The sequence below is a fragment of the Neodiprion virginianus genome, chromosome 7, assembly GCF_021901495.1.
Source record: "Neodiprion virginianus isolate iyNeoVirg1 chromosome 7, iyNeoVirg1.1, whole genome shotgun sequence".
Lineage (NCBI taxonomy): Eukaryota > Metazoa > Arthropoda > Insecta > Hymenoptera > Diprionidae > Neodiprion > Neodiprion virginianus.
Window position 1 is genome coordinate 12,367,611 of NC_060883.1, and position 20,911 is coordinate 12,388,521.

Here is a 20,911-nt window from a genome sequence, read left to right on the forward strand (position 1 = left end):
GAATGCGGACACTTGTGTCTGGAATTTCTGAGTGATGAGCTATATAAACATGGTGCGTAATTCATCAAAGTCAGTATATCACTCGCAATTGTGGATGATTCGTCAACGTTAACGATTTCGGGAACCTCTTCGATTCTCGAGGCACAATATTTCCCACCGATCGAACCTGCTCGTGATGAAAGTTGGCTTGGCTTAGTAGAATTGTTAACCTTTCATTTGGTTCCCAAAGTTGATGTTGGTCGCAATTAAATTTACGTAGCTGATGAAGTGATTACCGTACCTACCGGCAGCTACGAGATTGAGGACATGGAAAAGTATCTTCGAAACGTGCTAAGGAATACAGATATTAGGCTCAGCAACAAACCCAAAAATAATACATCACGCAGCAAAATCACATGCAACCACACGGTCAACTTTGAGCCAAATGATTCCATTGCTCAACTTTTGGGATTCACACTACGTGTATCGGAGGTTGATGAAACTTACGAATCAGACGTGCCTGTAACTATACTCAAGGTCAACGCGTTGCGAGTTAAATGCAGCATTACAACGGGCGCTCACGTCAATGGACTTGAAGTACACACTATTCACGAGTTTTTTCCGACTGTCGCACCACGATATAAGATCGTGGAAGTACCGTCGCACGTCATTCACCTTTCGATCACCGTGAGGACCATAGATCATGTTCAGCTCCGGTTAGTAGATCAAGACGGAGACCTAGTTGATTTTTGTGGAGAAGTTATTACTGCAAGACTACATATGAAATCGCAATGAACGATGGAAATTATATATAACAGACTGTCAAAGAGTAGGTATATCCGTTAGTCGACAAGCCCCGATCAAGTCAGTCATCGATCGATTTTTGAACCGTTAACACCTCAAAACCTGGAGTTTTTTATAGCTCTGGGTCCGAAACTGACACCTTTCGGAAGAGAAATTTTCGACAACTCACAATCCGATTCAGCTATTTCATCATCTGCCACGCATTAGAGAGGAAAAAATCTGAAACATTAAATCACCGGACGTCTTTGACGGATCCGTTGCGCATTACGAGATTCACGCTCACAAACCGTACCCCTCGTCAACTTCCAACAACAGCGACGAAATTCGGATCACCGTTCAGCATCAGGATTCATGAATATTACCCAGCAAAAGTTCGGTACATATCCATGGACGAATCCTCAAACCCGATAGTACAGCTACTGTGAACACACAGCTCGTAACTAACGCGATTTGTCATATGTTCGAAGAAATTTGTTACTAAATTATTGCAGTTGAGATTGATAAAAGTAAGTACGTTGGCTTGACAAGTCTCATGAAGGGTTACGCTTCCCTGCACCCTGGTCAGACTTGGCTGATGGAGAACGCTGGATGGCTTCATGTAAAAGAGAAGAAAAAATTAACCGATGCCGAGGGTAATTTTGACGTCCTGATACCTCTCAGCATGATATTGGGTCTCGCCGAAGACTACCGCAAGATCGTTGTCAACGCTAAACATAAGTTGATTTCGACGAGATCAAAAACTGACGTCAACGCAATCATGCAGACTCAGGAGGAGGAATTCAAAATGACGATCAATGGATTGGAATAATTATTACCGTATTTGAAACTTGCGGATCCGAAAAACGTTGACCTATTAAATTTTATTCAGAAAGATTCGCCTATTTCGATGAGCTTCCGCAGTTGGGAATTGTACGAATATCCCTGACTTCTCACAATATCGAAACACGTTTGGACTATGAAAACTTCCACGCAGCTTCAGAAATCTCGGTACGTCATTTTGGGTTCCTAAACAAGTAGAAAGAACAAGACCGGCAAGAACGCAAGTCATTTCGATCATTGCAATATCACGGACGTCAAGCTGTTTTAAAACTCTTAATCTTATCCGTACGATAACCTGAACCTCAACATGAATGACAATCAGTACGCGCTGCTGTATGAAATGTACGCAAACTTCCGAGCTACCTACTAAGACAAGAACCCTCAGCCGTTGTTGACAAAGAGTGAATTCGTTGGAGACGTCCCCTTATTCGTTATCTACTGTTTAAAAAAAAACGAATCTTTGAAGTACGGACCTGTCGACATCCGTCTTGAATTTGAAGCTGAAGCCAACTTTTCCGCTAAAACATTGGCATACTGCTTAATTGTTCACGATCATATTGTCGAATACAACCCACTCAGTGGTGGGGTGAAAAAGTTGGTATAAAAGCTGATCCGTTTCCACCATCTCGCACAATTTAAAGATGGAGCTGATCGTTGACATACAAGGCTTTCGTAGACCTTTCAACAATACTTCTACATTGAAATAATTGGCTACAATTTCAATCTACCCGGAAGCATCCCCATCAATGTATGTCTTCAAGCCACCTTACGAATGGGATTGTCTGGACGTCATATACAAAAGCCAAAATTCTTAGTTGGAACAAGATTCTTACGATTCACCTTGGAGCTGTGAAATCATACCGTTTGAGGAAGTTGAGTGGACCATTCAAGACAGGCTGTGCAAAGCTGGAACCGTGTACGTAAAAGGAGAAGAAAAACGAGATTGGTTGCCTAAAATTGTCCCCAAAGTTCAAATCATCGATTTGCTGGACTTTGGCTGTCCGTCTCTTCAAACTTTGCAAAAAACTTCAGCTGTGCCTCTAAAATGTGACGTGCATACAATACACAACGCAATCTGTGCAGCACAAAACGTTTTGTTACTTCAAAATTGGCTACAAAATTATCATACTGTTTGGATGGCGACCGTGTACGATTTGTGTTACCGCGCAGAAGCATCCACAAGAACGGTCCCGCATTCCTGGCGAATATATCATCCTGCTTACGATACTGTTGAATAAAATTATTGTAGTGTCGTTGTGAAGTAATTGTCAACTGTAATATAAAAATTGTACTCAATAAAACTGTTTTCAAAAGAATATTCACGAAGTCATTCTACACCTTTACCTGAGCTCTTAAGGGAGTATTTTTTTCCAATGCAAAGCTAATGTAAGATTCAGTCTTGCTCACCATCCTTGACCAAGCTGTACCTCAACCGAGTTATGTTTTGCATCCTTGGAGCGATAGTAATCCAACACCGCAGATCCTTGGCTCTGAATATATACCACCGGAGCTATCGGTCGACCTTGCACTCTGGCCTTGACTAAACGCGTTCAAAATTCATCGTAGAGTTCGCTTGACAGTAACAAGCCAAAAAGAATTTCACGTGGATGATAACGTATCGACATCCACATTGGTAAAAACAATTCGCAGAACCAATAATTCTGGAATGTCACGTGGTTGGAAACGTGGGAAAGGAATGCGAGGTGGTTGATGTTACACATCAGCGATATCCGAATGGATAAAAGACTATTCTCAGAACTATTAATTTTGGAATGTCGCGTGGTTGATAACGTGAGAAAAGAATGTGAGGTGGTTGATGTTACACATCAGCAGTTTTACCGCGGAAACAGAATTCGAAGTGGTTGATGTTACACATCAGCAGTTTCACTGTAGGAAAAGAATGTGGGGTGGTTGACGTTACACATCAACAGTCCTACCGTGGGAAAAGAATGCGGGACGGTCAAAAAGTTCACGCCCCTTGCTGCGCCCTCTACTGTTGGCAGGTGAGCACTAGATAGAGACTTTGACCTTCGGTCGGTAAGGTTGTCGGCAAAGCAGCACGATATTGACCTTTGACCGATAAGAATTGTTGGTGAAGCAGTGCGATTTTTACCGTCGACCGGTACAACTGTCGGTAAGGTTGCACGTGTTTCACCTCAGGTCGGTACAGCAGAGCACGTTTTATCTTACGAGAGTGGGGGTAACCTTCAAGGGTTTCCGTCTGGGATACGATAGGCGGCTTGGTCGGTAAAGAAAATGTTTGTACTCAGAACCCGCCTTGGTATACTACTTGTATCACGTGTCGCCTCACGACATCCGCATCTTTTTGCTGCTTGCCTACTCTTTCATATTCCTTATATTGATCTCACAGTCTTTCTCTTGTCTTTCTACCGTCATCTAGCCTTACACCACTTGCTATTGCCTCAGTCGGCTAATTCTATTCACTACTATTGCAGATCTTTACAGCTTTCCTGTATCCGCACTTCTATTTCCAAACTTACTTCAATCCCAACGTCCTAAAACAACTCTAATTCTATTACTCAATAGAATAACGTCCAAACAATTTTCAACCAACTGCACCCTAATTCAAATAACCAACGTCAAGTTTCTCTCTAAATATTCATTCTATTGTATATTTCTCATCTCCTTTACGTAAGTCAATTACACCTTTTTTCAGTTTTAATAAAGCATTTATACAACTAAAAATATACCTTTTAGACCTTGTTATCATTCCTTTCATCAATTCCGGATTGAGGACAGTGACGAAATCGGACTGGAATCTATTTGAACAACATATTGGGTCGATATAGACGTAGTTTGACAACCGTCCCTTTATCCCATATCCAATGTTTCAAACAAACAAATAATACAGAAAAATTAGAGGACTAAGAAAAGAAAATTTAATCAAAATCAGCACTGCTAACACAATTACTGCAGAACAGGAGTCAATATTCACTGCAAATCGGTCGCGCGCAGGATGAACATGGTTCTACTGTTTTTTTCATCATCTTCACGAGGACGAAACGCACATCTTGGTCTTGTTTGTAAGTTTTCTCTGTAATGTAATTGATCAAACATACTTTCTGCTTTAAACATCATTTAATCAAAATTGTTGATTTTTTGTTTCCTGAAGAACCAACCTTTGAGACCATGACAGATGGTGTACTTATTTTTTTTTACGCACTCAATACAAAAAACTCCAAAAAAATCCAATCACCGTACAGGGCACACTGTTGTCCTCAGGAGCATCGGTCCTCGTAGTTCGACAATCAAAACTAAATGGACGCTTCTAGAATAATGTTGACTGCTCAAAGAAGTAGATAGTATTTCTAAATAACCACAGACGTTGTCACAAGGAGCATTTTAGGAATTCTCATCCGTTTTAATTAAGTATAAGCAAGACTGGGGCATTCAATGCCCCACAATGCCAGCCAAGGGTTAAACTGTAATTAACTGCTGCTATTTCACCCACAATAGTCTTGGATCAAAAATCATTTCATCACAAAACATTTAAAATATATTCTCTCGTCTTTGAAAACATCCTGCGAAACTCACTTGCATATAGGTGCACACATATGCTAATGTGAAAAAAATTAACGATATTCATATGGTTGACTCTCAAATTATGACCTTCAAATAAACTACTGACTCGTAATCTCACTGTCATAATTGCGTGATCATAAATTGTGAACGAATTACGCTAAAATATAGTGTTTGCGTGTAATTATTCAATTCTTTCTGTTTTCAGTACCTCGAACGAATTCAAAACGACGGATGGTATTGAGAAGAGATCCTGTAATGGACAAAGGTCACAGAGGTGAGTATTTATTACGTATTTAATTTGTATAATCACTTCGAGATTTCCCAGTGGATGGAAATTCCACAGACTCTAGGTAGTTTTTGTGATGAATTTGTGACCAGAGAAATAGATAAGGTGAAAGTTGGTTGATGATCTTGTTTATTGATTTAAAGACGTTTCGGGCGGGCCCCACCGACCATATGCAGGAAAATTTGACAACCAGTGTATGCATAAGTGTTGTAGCAGTGACATTGTCGTTGAAAGTCTTCCTTCCAAAAATGTCACTACTACAACACCTATGCTGACACTTGCAACGATTTCATTTTCTCGACAATTTATGTAATAAAATACGAAAAAGACATAAACACAGAAAATCAGATTTCAGAGAAATTGAGTTTTTCGTACAACTTTTGATACTTCGACTTCTTTCTTCTACTTCTCCACTCTTTCTTAAATTAGTTATTCTAAGGTTACAGTATAAAAAACATACTACTCGTTGCAGGTCTACCGAATTTAGCCTGAGAATTTGAAAACAACAAAACACATAATAAATAACAAATAACATGAAGATGTCAAAATAAAAAGATAAAAACGAGGAGTGAGGAGAAAAATATCCGTAAAATAAGATTGAGACAAGAGAGGTGTTGTTAGGGGGACATATAAATATGTACAGAAGACGGCGACGATGATAAAAATGAATCAAATAGATAGTGATTGAAGTCTTTCTGTGTTCGGTTGTATATTTAGTTGAAATTTCTACCTGTCAAGCATTTCGCATCAAATCACTATTGTCACACGTCTTTATCTCATCGAGCTACGTAGATCTACTAACTCTTTCGACCCAAGCTCGACTCTCTATCTTCCTCTCTGTCTCCTCTCCTATTTCCAATACAAATCGTCAGACACTGGTTGTCAAAAATTCCTGAAGATGGCCGGTGGGGCCCGGCCGAAATGTCGTTAACACAATAAAGATCACACTTTGACCAGCATCGACGAACTTTCTTCTTATCTGGGTACTTTTATGAATTTTTGGCTAATTTATGGTGTCTCGAAAATTTAGAAGGGGTTTGAAGCAATCTTATAGTGGATTTCTTTTGGAATTCTATAGATTCTCCAAGATTCACTCAAATTTGAAAAACTGTTATAGATTTTTTCATGGCGCGGGGGGGGGGGGGGGGAGGGGAGGAAACAGTTTCAGAATTCAAACTTTATTCTAAGTGTGGAAAACCATACATAGAATACGGGTTGATTCATTAACGTTCGGTCAACTATGTAAGGTTGATATTTTAATTCGGCTGAAGTTTGGATATGAGGTATTCCACACCATTTCACCTAATCGGTAAAGGTCACCGACGCCGATCTTGGTGTCAATTTTTTTCTCAATTCGTCTATCGAAAAAAAAAATCACGTGTTCGGCCGTTTTTCGATTAGGCCACCTGTGTCGATCTTATGAATTTTCCGATTTTTCAACTTTTTCGAAACAGACTTTTTTCAACTGGCTCTATCTTCAAGAGCTTTCATTCTTTTCAAAAGATGATACAAATATAAAATGTGTCAATAAGTCCGAGCTTTCTGAAAAAAATTTTTGAAAATTTTTCCAACCACACAATTCTAAAATTTTTTCGAAAAAAAAACAAAATTTTTTGAATTGCGACACCTTCGATTTTCCTGAAAGTTTTTACTTGCATTCCAGTTACAATCAAGTTTTCCTCCAAAGCAAATTCCTCAAAAGCAAATGGACTTCCGATTCGTTCGGGAGTTACACTATCATAAGTATCGAAAAATCAAAAAAATTAACAGAAATCAATCTTAGTGTTTTTTAATGATTCTTGAATCCCTCAAGAATCCCTTGAAGGATTCTTGTGAAATTCAATCTCAATCATCTTTGTCCTCTAATCTATTTGTGTAAATAAATTCAGCTCGATAGCTTCAAATTTACGTAATTCAGAGCAATCAATTCGATTTTTCAAAATTTTTGTAAAATCTGAACACCTCAAGGGATTCCTGTCAAATTCAATATCAATCGACCCCGTGCGCTACCCAATGTGTGAAAAAAAAAATTGTAACCATAGCTTGAAATTTACGGAAGTTAAAGAGCGTACAACCAGTTTTGTCACACACACACACACACACACACACACACACACACACACACACACACACACAGACGAAAATTTAAAAAAAAATGTGTTTTTTCGACGTTTTAAGACATTTTGAACACATGGGCATGAAAATCTCAAAAAAAAAAAAAAATGTATCCACGTAAACAAAAAAAAAACACCCGTACAGCGACTCTACGCACACGCTCCGACGAGCAAAGTGCTATAGTTATCAACTGAGAGGCGTATTTTATCGCGATTTTGAGTTCCGAACGATTGCTACGCAGCTCGTTTTTCTAATTGTCCAACAGTCGGTAATGCTAACGCTGACGTACCAACTGAGTAGATGTCGAAAATGTTTTGTTTTAACTCAGAGTAAACGTTAGGGGTCGAACGAAAACGATTGTCGTCTTTCAGGAAAAGCTTCAATCATGCCACCCTTTCGAGTACAAAGTGGAAAATTATACCATGACCGGTGTTGCAATCCGCTGAAACTAAAACAACATTTGAAAAAAAAGAATTTACGTACAGTCTCCGCAAAACTTGTGGAAAACTTTCCTGCTTTAAAAGCAGGAAACTGGCTGTGTCCTTTTTGCCGCCGAAAAATTGTAAAAAAAAAAAAACTTCAACGGCTGGATCTCAACCGGGTACGTAAGTGTTTGATGTCTATTAAGAAAATTGAAATTTTGGGTTTATAAAAGTGTAGATCATGATACAATTTTCGTCTTGTCTGTTTCTGTAAGGTACGCAGCAAAGTTCACAGGCCAGTTTCGTTCAGAGTAGTTTATCATTCAGTGATTTGTCACAACCAACACATAGTCAGCAATCCGATGCAAGTGCTGTGACACAACTTCCAATAATAAACGAGGCTATAGTCATCCTTGGGCACTCTCCTATACCACCACGGAAACTTGACAATACTAATCCAAACCAAAACTGGATAAGAAAAAAAGTTCTTACAGTGACGGCTGGGTTGCGCAACTCTTTAAATTTGACCCCCAATGAAGTTGATATCGATGACAATGACGTCGATGAAAAAGCTCGCTTTCATGATAAAATGATAACCCAACTGAAGAAAAGATTTACTTTCACAATGAGTTATTCTGAAAGAGTTCAAATTCTCACTCTTTCACCTCAAACTTGGAGCGTAGCTAAAATCAAAAGAAAAATTGGTGCAACTGAATACATCGTCAAAGCGGCTAAGAGGATTTTCGAACGAAAAGGAGTCCTTGGCCTTCCTGACGCCAAACAACTTGGTAGGACAATTTCCAAAAATGTTCTGTCAATTAGTAATTGCAAATCGATTAATCTCGTTTGTCGTGAATTTCTTGACGAATACAGAGTTCCCTAGTGAAGGGCATGAATATGAGAAAATAGGAACGAGATTTGGTCTAGTTACATTCGTCAATAATACAAATTATCGCTTTCGACATACCTATTTTAATAATTACTTCAAATTTTGATTCAATCGTTTACAGGAACACCATTGTCTGAAGAAAATAAATTGAATATTTACCAATTTTATGAAGACGAAGAATCGAGTACCAAGATGCCTGGAATGAAAGATGTTAAATCTGTCAAAACCAGTACAGGCGAAAGAGTTTTAAAACAAAAACGGCTAATCTGTTGTGATTTGATAGAACTTTACAAACTTTTTAAAGATCGAAATCCGGTAATCAAAGAAGGATTTTCGACATTTGCATCACTACGACCACAACATTGTGTACTGGCTGTAACTAACGGAACACATGTTGTATGTGTGTGTCCTTATCACGAGAATATGAAATTGATGCTGTTAGGTACAAACATAATTTTGATGGGATTACATAAATTGCTGATAAAATAAAAACAAAGAAATTAGGATGAGTTTACAATATTTCAGGAAGCAAGTTGAAGTTACTGACGATGGACCAGGATCCAATAAACGATTACGAAGATTTCCTCTCGCTATTGACGTGAGGTGACCCTACAGATGCCTGTTACTTCCGTACATGTAAAGCTTGTCTGGGAGATAAATTATTACGTGATTTTCTATGTAAGGCCTTCAAAAATCACAACAAAACAACAGTGACGTACAATGAATGGATTACGACACCACGCACGACATTAGCTGAATTTGAGATATCCTCTGAGAAATTCACTGATGAATTTTGCGATAAAGCAGTTAAACTTCTGCGACATGCATTTATCGCGAAAAGGCAAGCTGTCTTTTTCTGGAATCTCAAGGAAAACTTGAAAGGAACAGAATGCATAGTAATCTGCGATTTTGCGGAAAACTACGCTTTTGTGGCCCAGAACGCAATACCAGGTTTCCACTAGAATAACGATCAAGCAACCATTTTTCCTGCTCTTGTGTATTACAAAAAAAATGGTATTTTACATCACAAAAGTCTCGTAATTGTATCGGACTGCTTGAAACATGATGCAGTGGCAGTAGCTTCATTTTTGCGTATCGTGGACAAGTTTGTAAAGAAATCTGTATTAAATGTGTCGAAGATTTATTATTTTTTGAACGGCGCTCCCAGCCAGTTCAAGAATTTTAAACATTTCTGTAACATTTATTATTACAAACACGAATTCGGTATTAACATGGAATGGCATTATTTCGCGACTGCGCACGGCAAAGGCCCTTGCGATGGATCCGGTGGTACTTTCAAAAGACTCGCGGCTGAGGCAAGTCTGCAATTGCTGCTAAACAAACAAATTTTGACGGCAATAGTCTTATACATATAACTGGGCCAAAAAAGCAGAAAACTTGCCATCCATATCAGTGGACTTTTTGGGTACAGTTGACTAGCTGACAATGAATGACAAATTAACCAGTCGTTTTGATACAATTAGAAAACTCTCGGATGCGGCGAAAGTACACTCAATAATTCCACTTGCTGATGGCAAAGTTCGCTCAAAGTTTTATTCGGAATCGATCGAATGTCAAACTCATTTAATTATCGGCAAACCACGTAAGAACTGATTGTATTTATATTTAGAAATTTATTACCTGAAAATATATTTGGCATAGAAAAGAAAAATTGTGATCTCTTTTTTATTTATATTGTTTGGGATATTCCGAAAAGTTTTTTTTTTCAGCAAACATGTATTTTTATAACATGAAAACTTGTCTGATCGAAATTAAAATTGATTTCCGTAAGATATTTCCAATTTTTCGGCACTTATGATGGTGTAACTCCCGAACGAATCGGAAGTCCATAATTTCTTCTGGAGGAACACTTGATTGTAACTGGTCTAATGCAAGTAAAAACTTTCAGGAAAATCGAAGGTGTCGCAATTCAAAAAATTTTGATTTTTTTTCGAAAAAATTTTAGAATTGTGTGGTTGGAAAAATTTTCAAAAATTTTTTTCAGAAAGCTCGGACTTATTGGCACATTTTATAATAGTATCATCTTTTGAAAAGAATGAAAGCTCTTGAAGATAGAGCCAGTTGAAAAAAGTCTGTTTCGAAAAAGTTGAAAGGTCGGAAAATTCATAAAATCGACCCATGTGGCCTAATCGAAAAACGGCCGAACACGCGTTCTTTTTTTTTCGATAGACGAATTGAGAAAAAAATTGACACCAAGATTGGCGTCGGTGACCTTCACCGATTAGGTGAAATGGTGTGGAATACCTGATATGTTGTGATATACGCTGAGGTCTGGGAATCCTAATATTTTCGAATTTTCAGTCCTTTGGTTCCAAGAAACATGTTAATTAATTTTTTAGAATTTGTTTTTCGTTTTCGAATTTTTAGCTAGCTCTCTTTGGGAAAAGGATGTTACCTTATATATTTTCCATGTAAAAGAATTTGATCCTCCCAAATTCGAAACGATTTTGAAATACGTCATCAGGAAGTCCTGAAAAAACAGTTTTTTTGACGTTTTCAATCATATAATGTAACATTGCACTTATGAGGCACGTTATGGTCCACCACCTCCTACCTATTTTTCATTACGAACGGCGATGACGCAAAGTCCTGGTATACGATCTGGGTGAAATTATAATGACTCGGAATATTTTTTAATCCCTTTTGTTGTAAATATCTGTCCTTATGTCCCGAACATCCAATTCCTTCCAAATGCAGGTCAAGGTGGCCGACACAATCACTAGGACACGACCCATACCGTCAGTAGGACGGTGCTAGTACCGAATCTATCACATCCAACGCGGAAACCGATCACGTTAAAATACGGCCCCCTACATCACCCTCAGCAGGTGCTTTAACACCTCAGCAGAAGTACCTGGATTTCCTTCACATCAGTTTCACAGTATCATCACACCTACCATAATTAAGGTTAATCATCACTACTGTGTCGAACAGCTGATGGAATGAACCAAACAGGGTCAAGATCCCGTGAAATTGAGTCACACCCATATCGATTTCGCTACTCCCAGCGAAATTTACTGTCGAATCATCAAACTGCTTTAGTACCCATTGTGTCGTGGTTACCTTCCTTTTTTCTTCACCACGTTTTTATCAACTCGCTTTCTTATCTGTCTATTTATTTGTTTGTTTGTCTATTCGGTACAAATCGCTAATCTATTTTAAACTAACTTCCAGATAAACTAGAGATTTAAGACTTTTAACATAGCTCAGAAATAGATGACAATGCAATATTATTTATTTGTCAGTTTAGTACAAATGTTGCAGTGGATTTGATACTACAACCTTAAAACTATACATCGACACCTTACTTTGACACGAGTACGATACGACGACCACCAATGGAGACCGAAGGTAGCCGAAGACCAACGGACACGACAATAGCCGACGGAGACCTAAGGTAGTCGAAGACGTTATACAAAAATGACCAACGATAGATGGAGACGCAGGCGTGGTTAGAGACATACACTGACAAAAGACTTACTGACAAGCGTCAAAGCAGCGACCTTGAAATTTGCCACATATCTCTGTCATTCAATAATGTCGCGATTGGTTTTTGCTCTCAATAAATACACACTAGTGTATGACATGTAATTCACACAAATCTCATTTATTTGGCTCACTAACTCAAAACAGCATTAATTTATTCTACATAAGAACTTGAGCCACGTGGTGTCGAATAAATACAAACGAGCTATGAGATACACATCTGTGTCACGCAGCGGCAATGGAGGGTGGCACGAGCGCCACGCCGCGGACAATCTTCAAAGCTAGCTTCATGCGGGATCTGAACAGTCATGATGTCATCAAGATGTTCAAACTTGATTGCAAATTTTCATAAAGCCAAGACTGAAAAGCAGAAAATAATTATTTAAATGAAAAAGAAATTGATTCACAACGTTTTTTACCCTAATAAGTTACTGGGGAGGAATTTCATCCCAAAACATTTTTTTAACCCCTCGCAGAGCCCATTGGTTATGGAAATGGACCTCGTGGCGTCATTCTTCATGCGAAATAAAGATCTTATCGACATTTTCAGCACTTTCTTTAACTCTGCTAATGCTTCACAATATTCAAACAATCAATTTTGGCTAGCAAAACTAAGAGAACCTTTTTTGTGATCCTTAAACAACACCTAGATATATGTATAGCTTCAGAAGTCATTTTTCAAACAAAATATCACGTTTCAGGCGAATTTTACCCAGCTTGATCGTTATGCGATTCTACCGAGTTATGACCTATTCTGGTTAAATAGGACTGAAAGAATAAAATCATGTTATCAAACGAAAAACGGGGGGTACATGCAATAGACGATAGTAAGGAGTGTAAAGGGTAGCTGTCATTGAAAAAACTCCCACAACAGTTCATAAAATTTGCAGTATACTAAAATTGTCATTGACTTGGGTGAACTATTTATGCATCAATTATCTAGTGCTTCATATCAATATCTTAAACGTTCAGTCCGTTTTCAAAACGTGGTATAGTAGGAAAACATTTGTACGTTAATAACAGAAGTCTGCAACGAAACCCTCCTTGAAAAAAATATCGTAGATATGAAAGTTCTAATGTGCCAAATATACATCTGTCTTCCATTTTTCGCTGTGACGTATTGTTGAAAAGATGAATAAACAAGGATTATCAGGACGTGAACACCTTGCAATTACGTTGGGTTTATTTATAATACAAGTGTTTAGAGAGATGGCAAAAGGATATGGATCATCGACGTGGGATCCGCGAATTAGTGATGAGGACGAGTGTAAATGAAACGAAAATGATGTTAAGATGGAGAGAGATAATGATTACCGATAAACGAGACTTTTATTGATTTCGATGCGGCGATACAGACCGTGTCGCAAGAGAACGTTACACAGAGTGAGTTTTACAGAGCGAGAGAACACATAGATTACACACATACATGATTTCGAGACAGTAGACAATACATGAGGTACAGCTGATAGGTTTTGAGTCGCGACACGGGCAAGCGGCGAGGTTTGACGCAGAGACGACAAGTAAACATTGCACGCGAGTGTGCGTCCATGCGTGAGGACGATTTTGAGTGTCACGAGACACACATTTAACTATTCGGTACTTTGCCGAAACAACAAGTTAATGTGTGAGATCAATTTAAGCAGTGAGCTAGACCATGTGAGTGTGTGAGTGGCAATGTGCCGTGAGAGCTTGAAATTGAATGAGAAGAGCTGATGAGTGTTTAGATTGTATTAATCACTGAGTCACTGAGTTATGATTGTATTAATGACATGAGTCACTGAGTTATGATTATATTAATCATATGAGCCGTCAATAGAATTATGCAAGCGCAGAGAAAGATTTAAGCGTGTCACATTTAGAATCACGTGTTGTGCATGATGCTACATGAAACTGTGATAGTTGCCGAGAGCCAGCGTTAAGGTGAGAACTCGGTGACCGCGCGTGAGCGGGTTTGTCCATAATGAGCGATAACCGTCTGAGGCTGCCTTTGAGTATATTTATTCTCGAACACGTATATATTACGTTATATGATTTTTTCATCATTGGATATTCAGAATTTGTTCTGTTTTGTTTTTGCATTCACACCAATTTAATCTATCCAAATAGTAAGCCCAGGACATAAGTAGTAATACAAGGGGGATTCTGGATACAAATACCCACATTACCGGCAAAGCTCTCCCCAGACGCAAACCCTCAAAGCTTACACCCACCCCTGCCAGATAAAATGCGGTTTACCCCCTCCCTCGTCAGATAAAATGCGCTCTACGTTAGCGTAGTTACCATCGTTTTAGTCGTCTGATTATTGATCGTCGTTAAAAAAATCCTGCAAATTACCATGATTCAACCCCTCGTTGGATGAATTGCGCTCTTCGTCGGTAAAGAAAATCTTCCAAATTACCGTAGATTTCACCCGTACCAGAAAGTTGTGCTCTGTTTTACCATGCTCATGGAGCAGGATCGCGTAAATGCATTGCCGAGCGCAACCACGAGCCCTCGGATTTTCGGCCGCATATCCTCGCACGTGTCAAGTTGAGCTTCCAGAAGGTTCTCAAGGTTTCAGCTTCGAGAAGATTCTCCAATGATCAAGAAGTACGACGTTGGGCGGCTAATGCGAATACCTTGAACGAATTTTAGGTCGACAAACAATTGTTGGAATCGTCCGACGGAAACAATACTCGGAATCGTCCGACGAGTTTTAATTTGACGTCAACGTTGAGCGGCTGGTGGTCAAAGGATTTCGTTGTGACGTTGAATTCTGGAAAGTTCCGCGGACGTTTTTTCTGTAGCTTATGAAGCTCCAGAAGTTTCTAAAGAATTGTAGGCTTGATGGGAGAAATGCGGCTATGAAAGTGAAAATTTCACGCCGGAACTTTAGCTCTACATCTCCGCTAATGAAGAGCACTTCAAAACAAAGAGAATTACGACAGCGAATTGACATATTCTTGAAAAATATAGATCAAACATATCAACTTAACAAAGTGATTAAAAAGTTGGAGTTTTGAACTTTAATAAAGAGTACAGACAAGAAGAGAAAAAATACTGTCGAAAAAATGGATTTCTCCAAACTCGATAAAATTGGTGAACAGGAGGAATTTCTACCAACGAGAAAGCTGTCAGACTTGGAGATGTCGAAAAATGACCGAGTTACAAGCATTAGGAGAGTACAAACACGGTTTCGATAACGGATGACTGTCGACATCGATGGTACGTTCAGCGTGTTCCTTCCAGCACGGATGGTAAAAGTCCTTTGCGAGGACGACGTTTTGTTCCAGAACATGGCGCAGGCTACCGAGAAGGATCGACTGCTCGTGCGATACCTGGGTGGTCAGTACAACTAAGTGGAATTTGCGGAAGCGTCGACTCTTGAATAAGTTTCATCAAATAAAAAACCTAATCGTTATCTCTGTTCCAATTATATACTGGAACAATCTACTCAAACTATACATATAATGCGCATGCGCCAAATAATTCAATCTCATTGGTCGGTGAAATCGCCCCGCGGTGATGTTTTCGTCTGCTCAGCAGGGCGCCAACGTACACGTAATGAAACTAAAGCTGTATATCTCTCGCGCGTAAAGCCATGGATTGAGGTTATGCTGCTGTTTATTTTTACGTAGCGTGAATTGTCTAAGAAGAATAGTATCGTTCGGAAGATATTCAACCGACGCAATAAAGAATTTAACGGAAAACCAAATATCAAATGATACAGAAATTGGGTGATATTTATTGAAAGAAGAAATCTAAAATTCAATGTGAAATGTAATTAACAAGTGGGAGTCCGGACGAACAGAGGTAGGTGAGTGGAAACAATGTTTATTGTGACCAGATTCTTTATTTACATGGAATTAAAAATAAATGAATGGTTGAGACCCAGTAGAATGTATTTCCAGAGTAGATTCGTTACGGTGCAGTGCTCCAGAAGTCAGTAATTAGTGCTGATGAACATGAAATCAATAAAAGAAATGAGTAACAGGATATGAAGAAATTATTTATCTTAAACACGAAGCTTAGGAGGACAAAGAGTAGCAATTAACAGCAAACGTACCCAACGCAATACTCGCAAAAACCCTTGCCGACATCATTGATTACTTGACAAAGTTTCTACAGCTTCATTGTATAACAATCAATGTTCCGTTAACAACGAGGGTTCACAAGATAGCCAAGAATTAAAAGAGAAAAAGAACAGTTAATATTACAGTGTAACTCATGCTATTAAAGAAAAGTCAGGAACCAAAACAATAACTTACAAGACAATCGTCCGATAACTCTGGGAGACCAATCTCCACTCTTCTGATCACCCCTCGTCTGGCCATTGGTTGCCTTTCAAAAAGTGCTCAAAATGCCCTCCAGCAGCTGCAACGCAGTAACCGAGCCGGTCATAAAAGGCATTTGTCGTGTTGGATATGATATCCGGAGACAGGTTCTGCAGGATGTCCAAGATCCTAGCTTGCAGTGCGGCAAGGTCTTTAATCCTACCTTGGGCATACAGGATATTTTTCAAATGGCCCCACAAGCCGTAGTCCAAGGGAGCGAGATCCGGTGAACGGGCTCGCCACTCGACTTCCGGGCTTGCCCTACCAATCCAGCGTCCACGGAATTGTTGGTCGAGGTAATCACGCACCACACGTGTTAAGTGTGGTGGGTCTCCATCCTGCTGACACCAAACAGGTTCGCCCTGAACACAGAAAATGATACGTCACTTGTAGTAAGCATAAAATTATTCATTGCAAAATCATACGCACTCTGCTAATAATAACGCCAGCTCTACATAATGAAATACACTCACGATTTCTTCTTCAATCAGCCTCAGAGTCGGTACGATCCTCCATTTCAGCAACCAGAGGTACTTCTCACCATTGAGGTTTCCATGAATAAAAAATGGTCCAATGAGCCGATTGCCAATCGCGCCAAGCCAGACGTTGAGCTTCAACGGGTACTGCTGCGCACAGTGCTCCCAAATCCCAAATCTTCAGACAAAAATAGAAGGTATTGTGTGATCGCTACAAAATACGGTGTCCGGGGGTTTTCGAGGTTGCTGAGCCCGAATCTGAAGTCAAATTTTCAATAAACAAGATAGCGGCCCAAAAATAGCAAAAAATTTTCTTCAAAATTCAATTAATCTTCGCGAAATCTGGTACACAGGGGTTTTCGAGGTCGCTGAACACGAATCTGAAGTCAAATTTTCAAAAAACAAGATGTCGGCCCACAAATAGCCGAAAATTTTCTTCAAAATTCAAATAATCTTCACGAAATCTGGTACTCGGGGGTTTTCGAGGTCGCTGAACACGAATCCATTTTGAAACAACAGAAGAACATGCTAATATATGTATGTGGAATATAGTAGATAAGTAAAGTATCGATATGGACAATACAAATTCGAGTATATTCACTCATTTTATGAAAAATTACATTATATACAAATAGTTAATAAACAAACCTATTTTTCAAGTTGGGAAAATTAATCTCTATCTGTAGTCGCAGCATAACTATCATCATCACTATCGCTATAGTCACTAGATAAAACGTCTTCATTATTGTGAACACTAGCTGACTTTAACAACGCAACTGCTTCGCGTGATAAGGATTTGGTTGCCTTTGCTGGCAGCTAACGTATACTGGAAATGACAGGGTCGGACGAAACCAAAAGCCGCGAGTAAACATCTTCCATATTGTCCTTTTCCTACATTTTCTGGAAAAATCTTGTCGGAATGATTTTATGTACTTATTACAAACGAAATATTTCCTCGCGAGTGTAGCGAACTTCACTGTGTATCTGCGAACCTAGAAAAAAAGAATTCAATAATGAGATAACAATATATATAATTTTGGAGATTTGATAATATTACTACAACACTGTAAACAATACAATAATAATATTGTAAACAACATTTTTCAGCAACAAATTTGGGGGAAATAATCCCCTGACTTCGTGCCATGCCGTGTGCCGCGCGCCGCGCTACCCGCTGAGCCTGAGGTCAATCCCCACGTCTATTTATAAGAAAATTCACCAAAACGGAAAAGGCAGTCGTAGGCAGCTAATCTTTGGTTATGTAATACTCAAGAGTCTGAAGAATGATATGAAACCCGTCCGGTCATTTAATTATGTTTAATTATTAATTTTTACACTATGTAAACATAATTTTTTTTCGTCGCGGGCACGTGAATACACAGTAGATGTTTACATTTTTTGTTGCTTGGTGTGAGGTTGATATGACAAACTTTACCGATATAGAAGATGTACTTACTTCCAGGAGAAGATTCCATTTTGTAAAATTGAAATAGCTGAATTCTACTCGAAGTTAATGCACTTTTAACACAGCCGAAGTTTTAGAGCGTAGCGCACGACCGACGCTACCTGCTCGGGCGCTCCGTTACGAATGAGATCCCAACGGCTAAACGCAACAACTGCCACTTTCCGACCCTTGAAAGGGACGCCAGTAATACCCCTCTACCTGACCAAGTACTTAGAATACCTTAAATAAGAACTTCATTTTTTGATTTTTGTCCAGCAATTTGGGATTTGGGGCCACTGTGCTGCGTGCCCGCCTGAATGAACAGACGAGGGTTGTTTCGACATCAGGCTTTGATGTTCTGCCTGTTCGGTTTCCTGACAAGTATCACCGTACTTTTATCGGAGAAAAAAATGCGACTCAACAAGCCCTCGTCTGCGTTCAGACGTCCCATCATCTCTTGGCTGAAGCGAAGACGACTATCGTTATCACCAGCCAAGAGTTCTTGATTGACTTGAAACTTGTACGATCTGTACTTTGCTTCACGCAATACTCTTCTGACCGACGCGTTGGATATTTCTAAATCCCGGGCGATGCGGCTGATCGGTTTGAATGGATCCTCTTCGACGGTCAAGCAGATGTCTAGCTTGGTATCCCAGCTTAGCTGACGGTTTGGCTGAGAGATTTTTCTGGCCCTCTCGTCGACACTTCCCGATTTTTCAAATTTTGGAACTAGATTCCTTTTGGTCGCTAACGAGGGTGTCGGTCGATCCGGGTGTAGGACGTCGAAATGGTCCTGATTTTCCTGGTAAGACAGGCCCTGGTAATGATGTTTCACCAACTCTACTTTTTCATGCACAAAAAACTTGTAATAAGGCATTTTTGACCTAATGAACCTGATAACAAAATTCACAAAAGGATCGAGGTAATTGCCAGACACATGGTTGAAGACCACGATTTTGCGATCTTTTTGCAAAGTAATCAATTTACGCGGGCGGGATTGTTTATATTCGCGGGTGGGAAAGTTACGAAACTCTAGAGACTGATGATTGTATTGGCTAATACCAGTCGCGATCGTTGCCCTCATTTAATCAAATTCTGGTATCACCAGAATCGTGGTTTTTGCGCCCTCGCAGTGTCGCCGATATGCACAGAATTAGGATACGAACTATCTGGTTAAATACCACATGGTCATCTGTCTCTGAGTTTCAATTCAAGAAATCGATGTCCCTCTTGATCATCACGTAGGAAAACAAGGAAATAGTTTCGCGATGTGATCGGCGATGTTGATTCACCGTATTTAGCGGTTCAGCTGAACGAATTTCAGTAACCTCGCGATCATATTGTGATATTCGCGATCATATTGTGAATTTGCAATTCGAAGAAGTTTGTTGATTTCGGGAAAATATGGACTATGAAAAAAATCCACAACACAAATTGAATAGATGGTATTCACAAAAGAAATACGTCAAACGATATCTAACGATCCGTAATTTGTGATTGTGATTTTTGAGCATTGAGCCAAGTGATGTCTGGTGGCAATGCGTCTCATTAAGGGGACCCGGTGGTCTAGCGCACGAAAATGACACCTATTTTCACGATTTTTTTTTTGCTATTAAAAATAAAAAAAACGATGTTCTAACTTTTCGAGCTTATTACTACGTTTATTAATCATACAAAAAAATTTTTTTTTCTTTTTGAAAACAATATTTATTATTATAAAAATGCCGCTAAAGATGACCCTCTCGAAAAATCGGATCCGGACTGCGGAGGTGATTTCGAGACTTCTACTCATCAGAAACAAAAAATTCAAAGACATTCTTAATCAGAAAGAGTGCAGTTATGGTCGGAACTAGAACAAATCGAAAAAATTGAAAATTGACAAAATGGCGGGCGTTGAAAAGAAAAGGTCGTAAAATCGGGTTTTTTTCACTAGTTTTTTAGTGTAAACAATAGGAAATTATTTAAATAAAATTATGATTCTAGTTCCGACGATAGCCATACATGTTGTGAACAACATATCCAAATTTCAAGTCATTCGGTTGAATAGTTTTTTTATTTTCACCCCCGCAGTGCCGAAAAAAGTCGTTTCGAGATAAATGAGTTTAAAGTTTGAGGTACAGATATTTTCAAAATTTGAGCAAATTTTGAATACTTACAGTTAATCCGCGATTCCAGCACCATAGAGGATCCCTTCGGAACGTTTGTATTCCAAAGGGATTATATTGTATTCGGTTACAAATGTAAAGGTAAAATGCGGTGAAGGGTAGGGAAGCTGCCGCGCTCCGAGTGCTGAACCCGTTAGGAGCGCGCGGAC

General features: G+C 39.2%; 1 protein-coding gene across 2 annotated transcripts in view; it reads left to right on the forward strand.

Moving 5' to 3' along the window:
- The window catches only part of LOC124309248 (regulating synaptic membrane exocytosis protein 1), a 1,429,783-nt gene that overhangs the window by 1,158,600 nt on the left and 250,272 nt on the right, over positions 1-20,911 (forward strand). For both annotated transcript variants that reach the window (XM_046772697.1, XM_046772698.1), the window contains exon 11: positions 5,351-5,419. In XM_046772697.1, the coding sequence (XP_046628653.1) occupies positions 5,351-5,419 (69 nt within the window). The remainder of the gene's footprint in view (positions 1-5,350; positions 5,420-20,911) is intronic.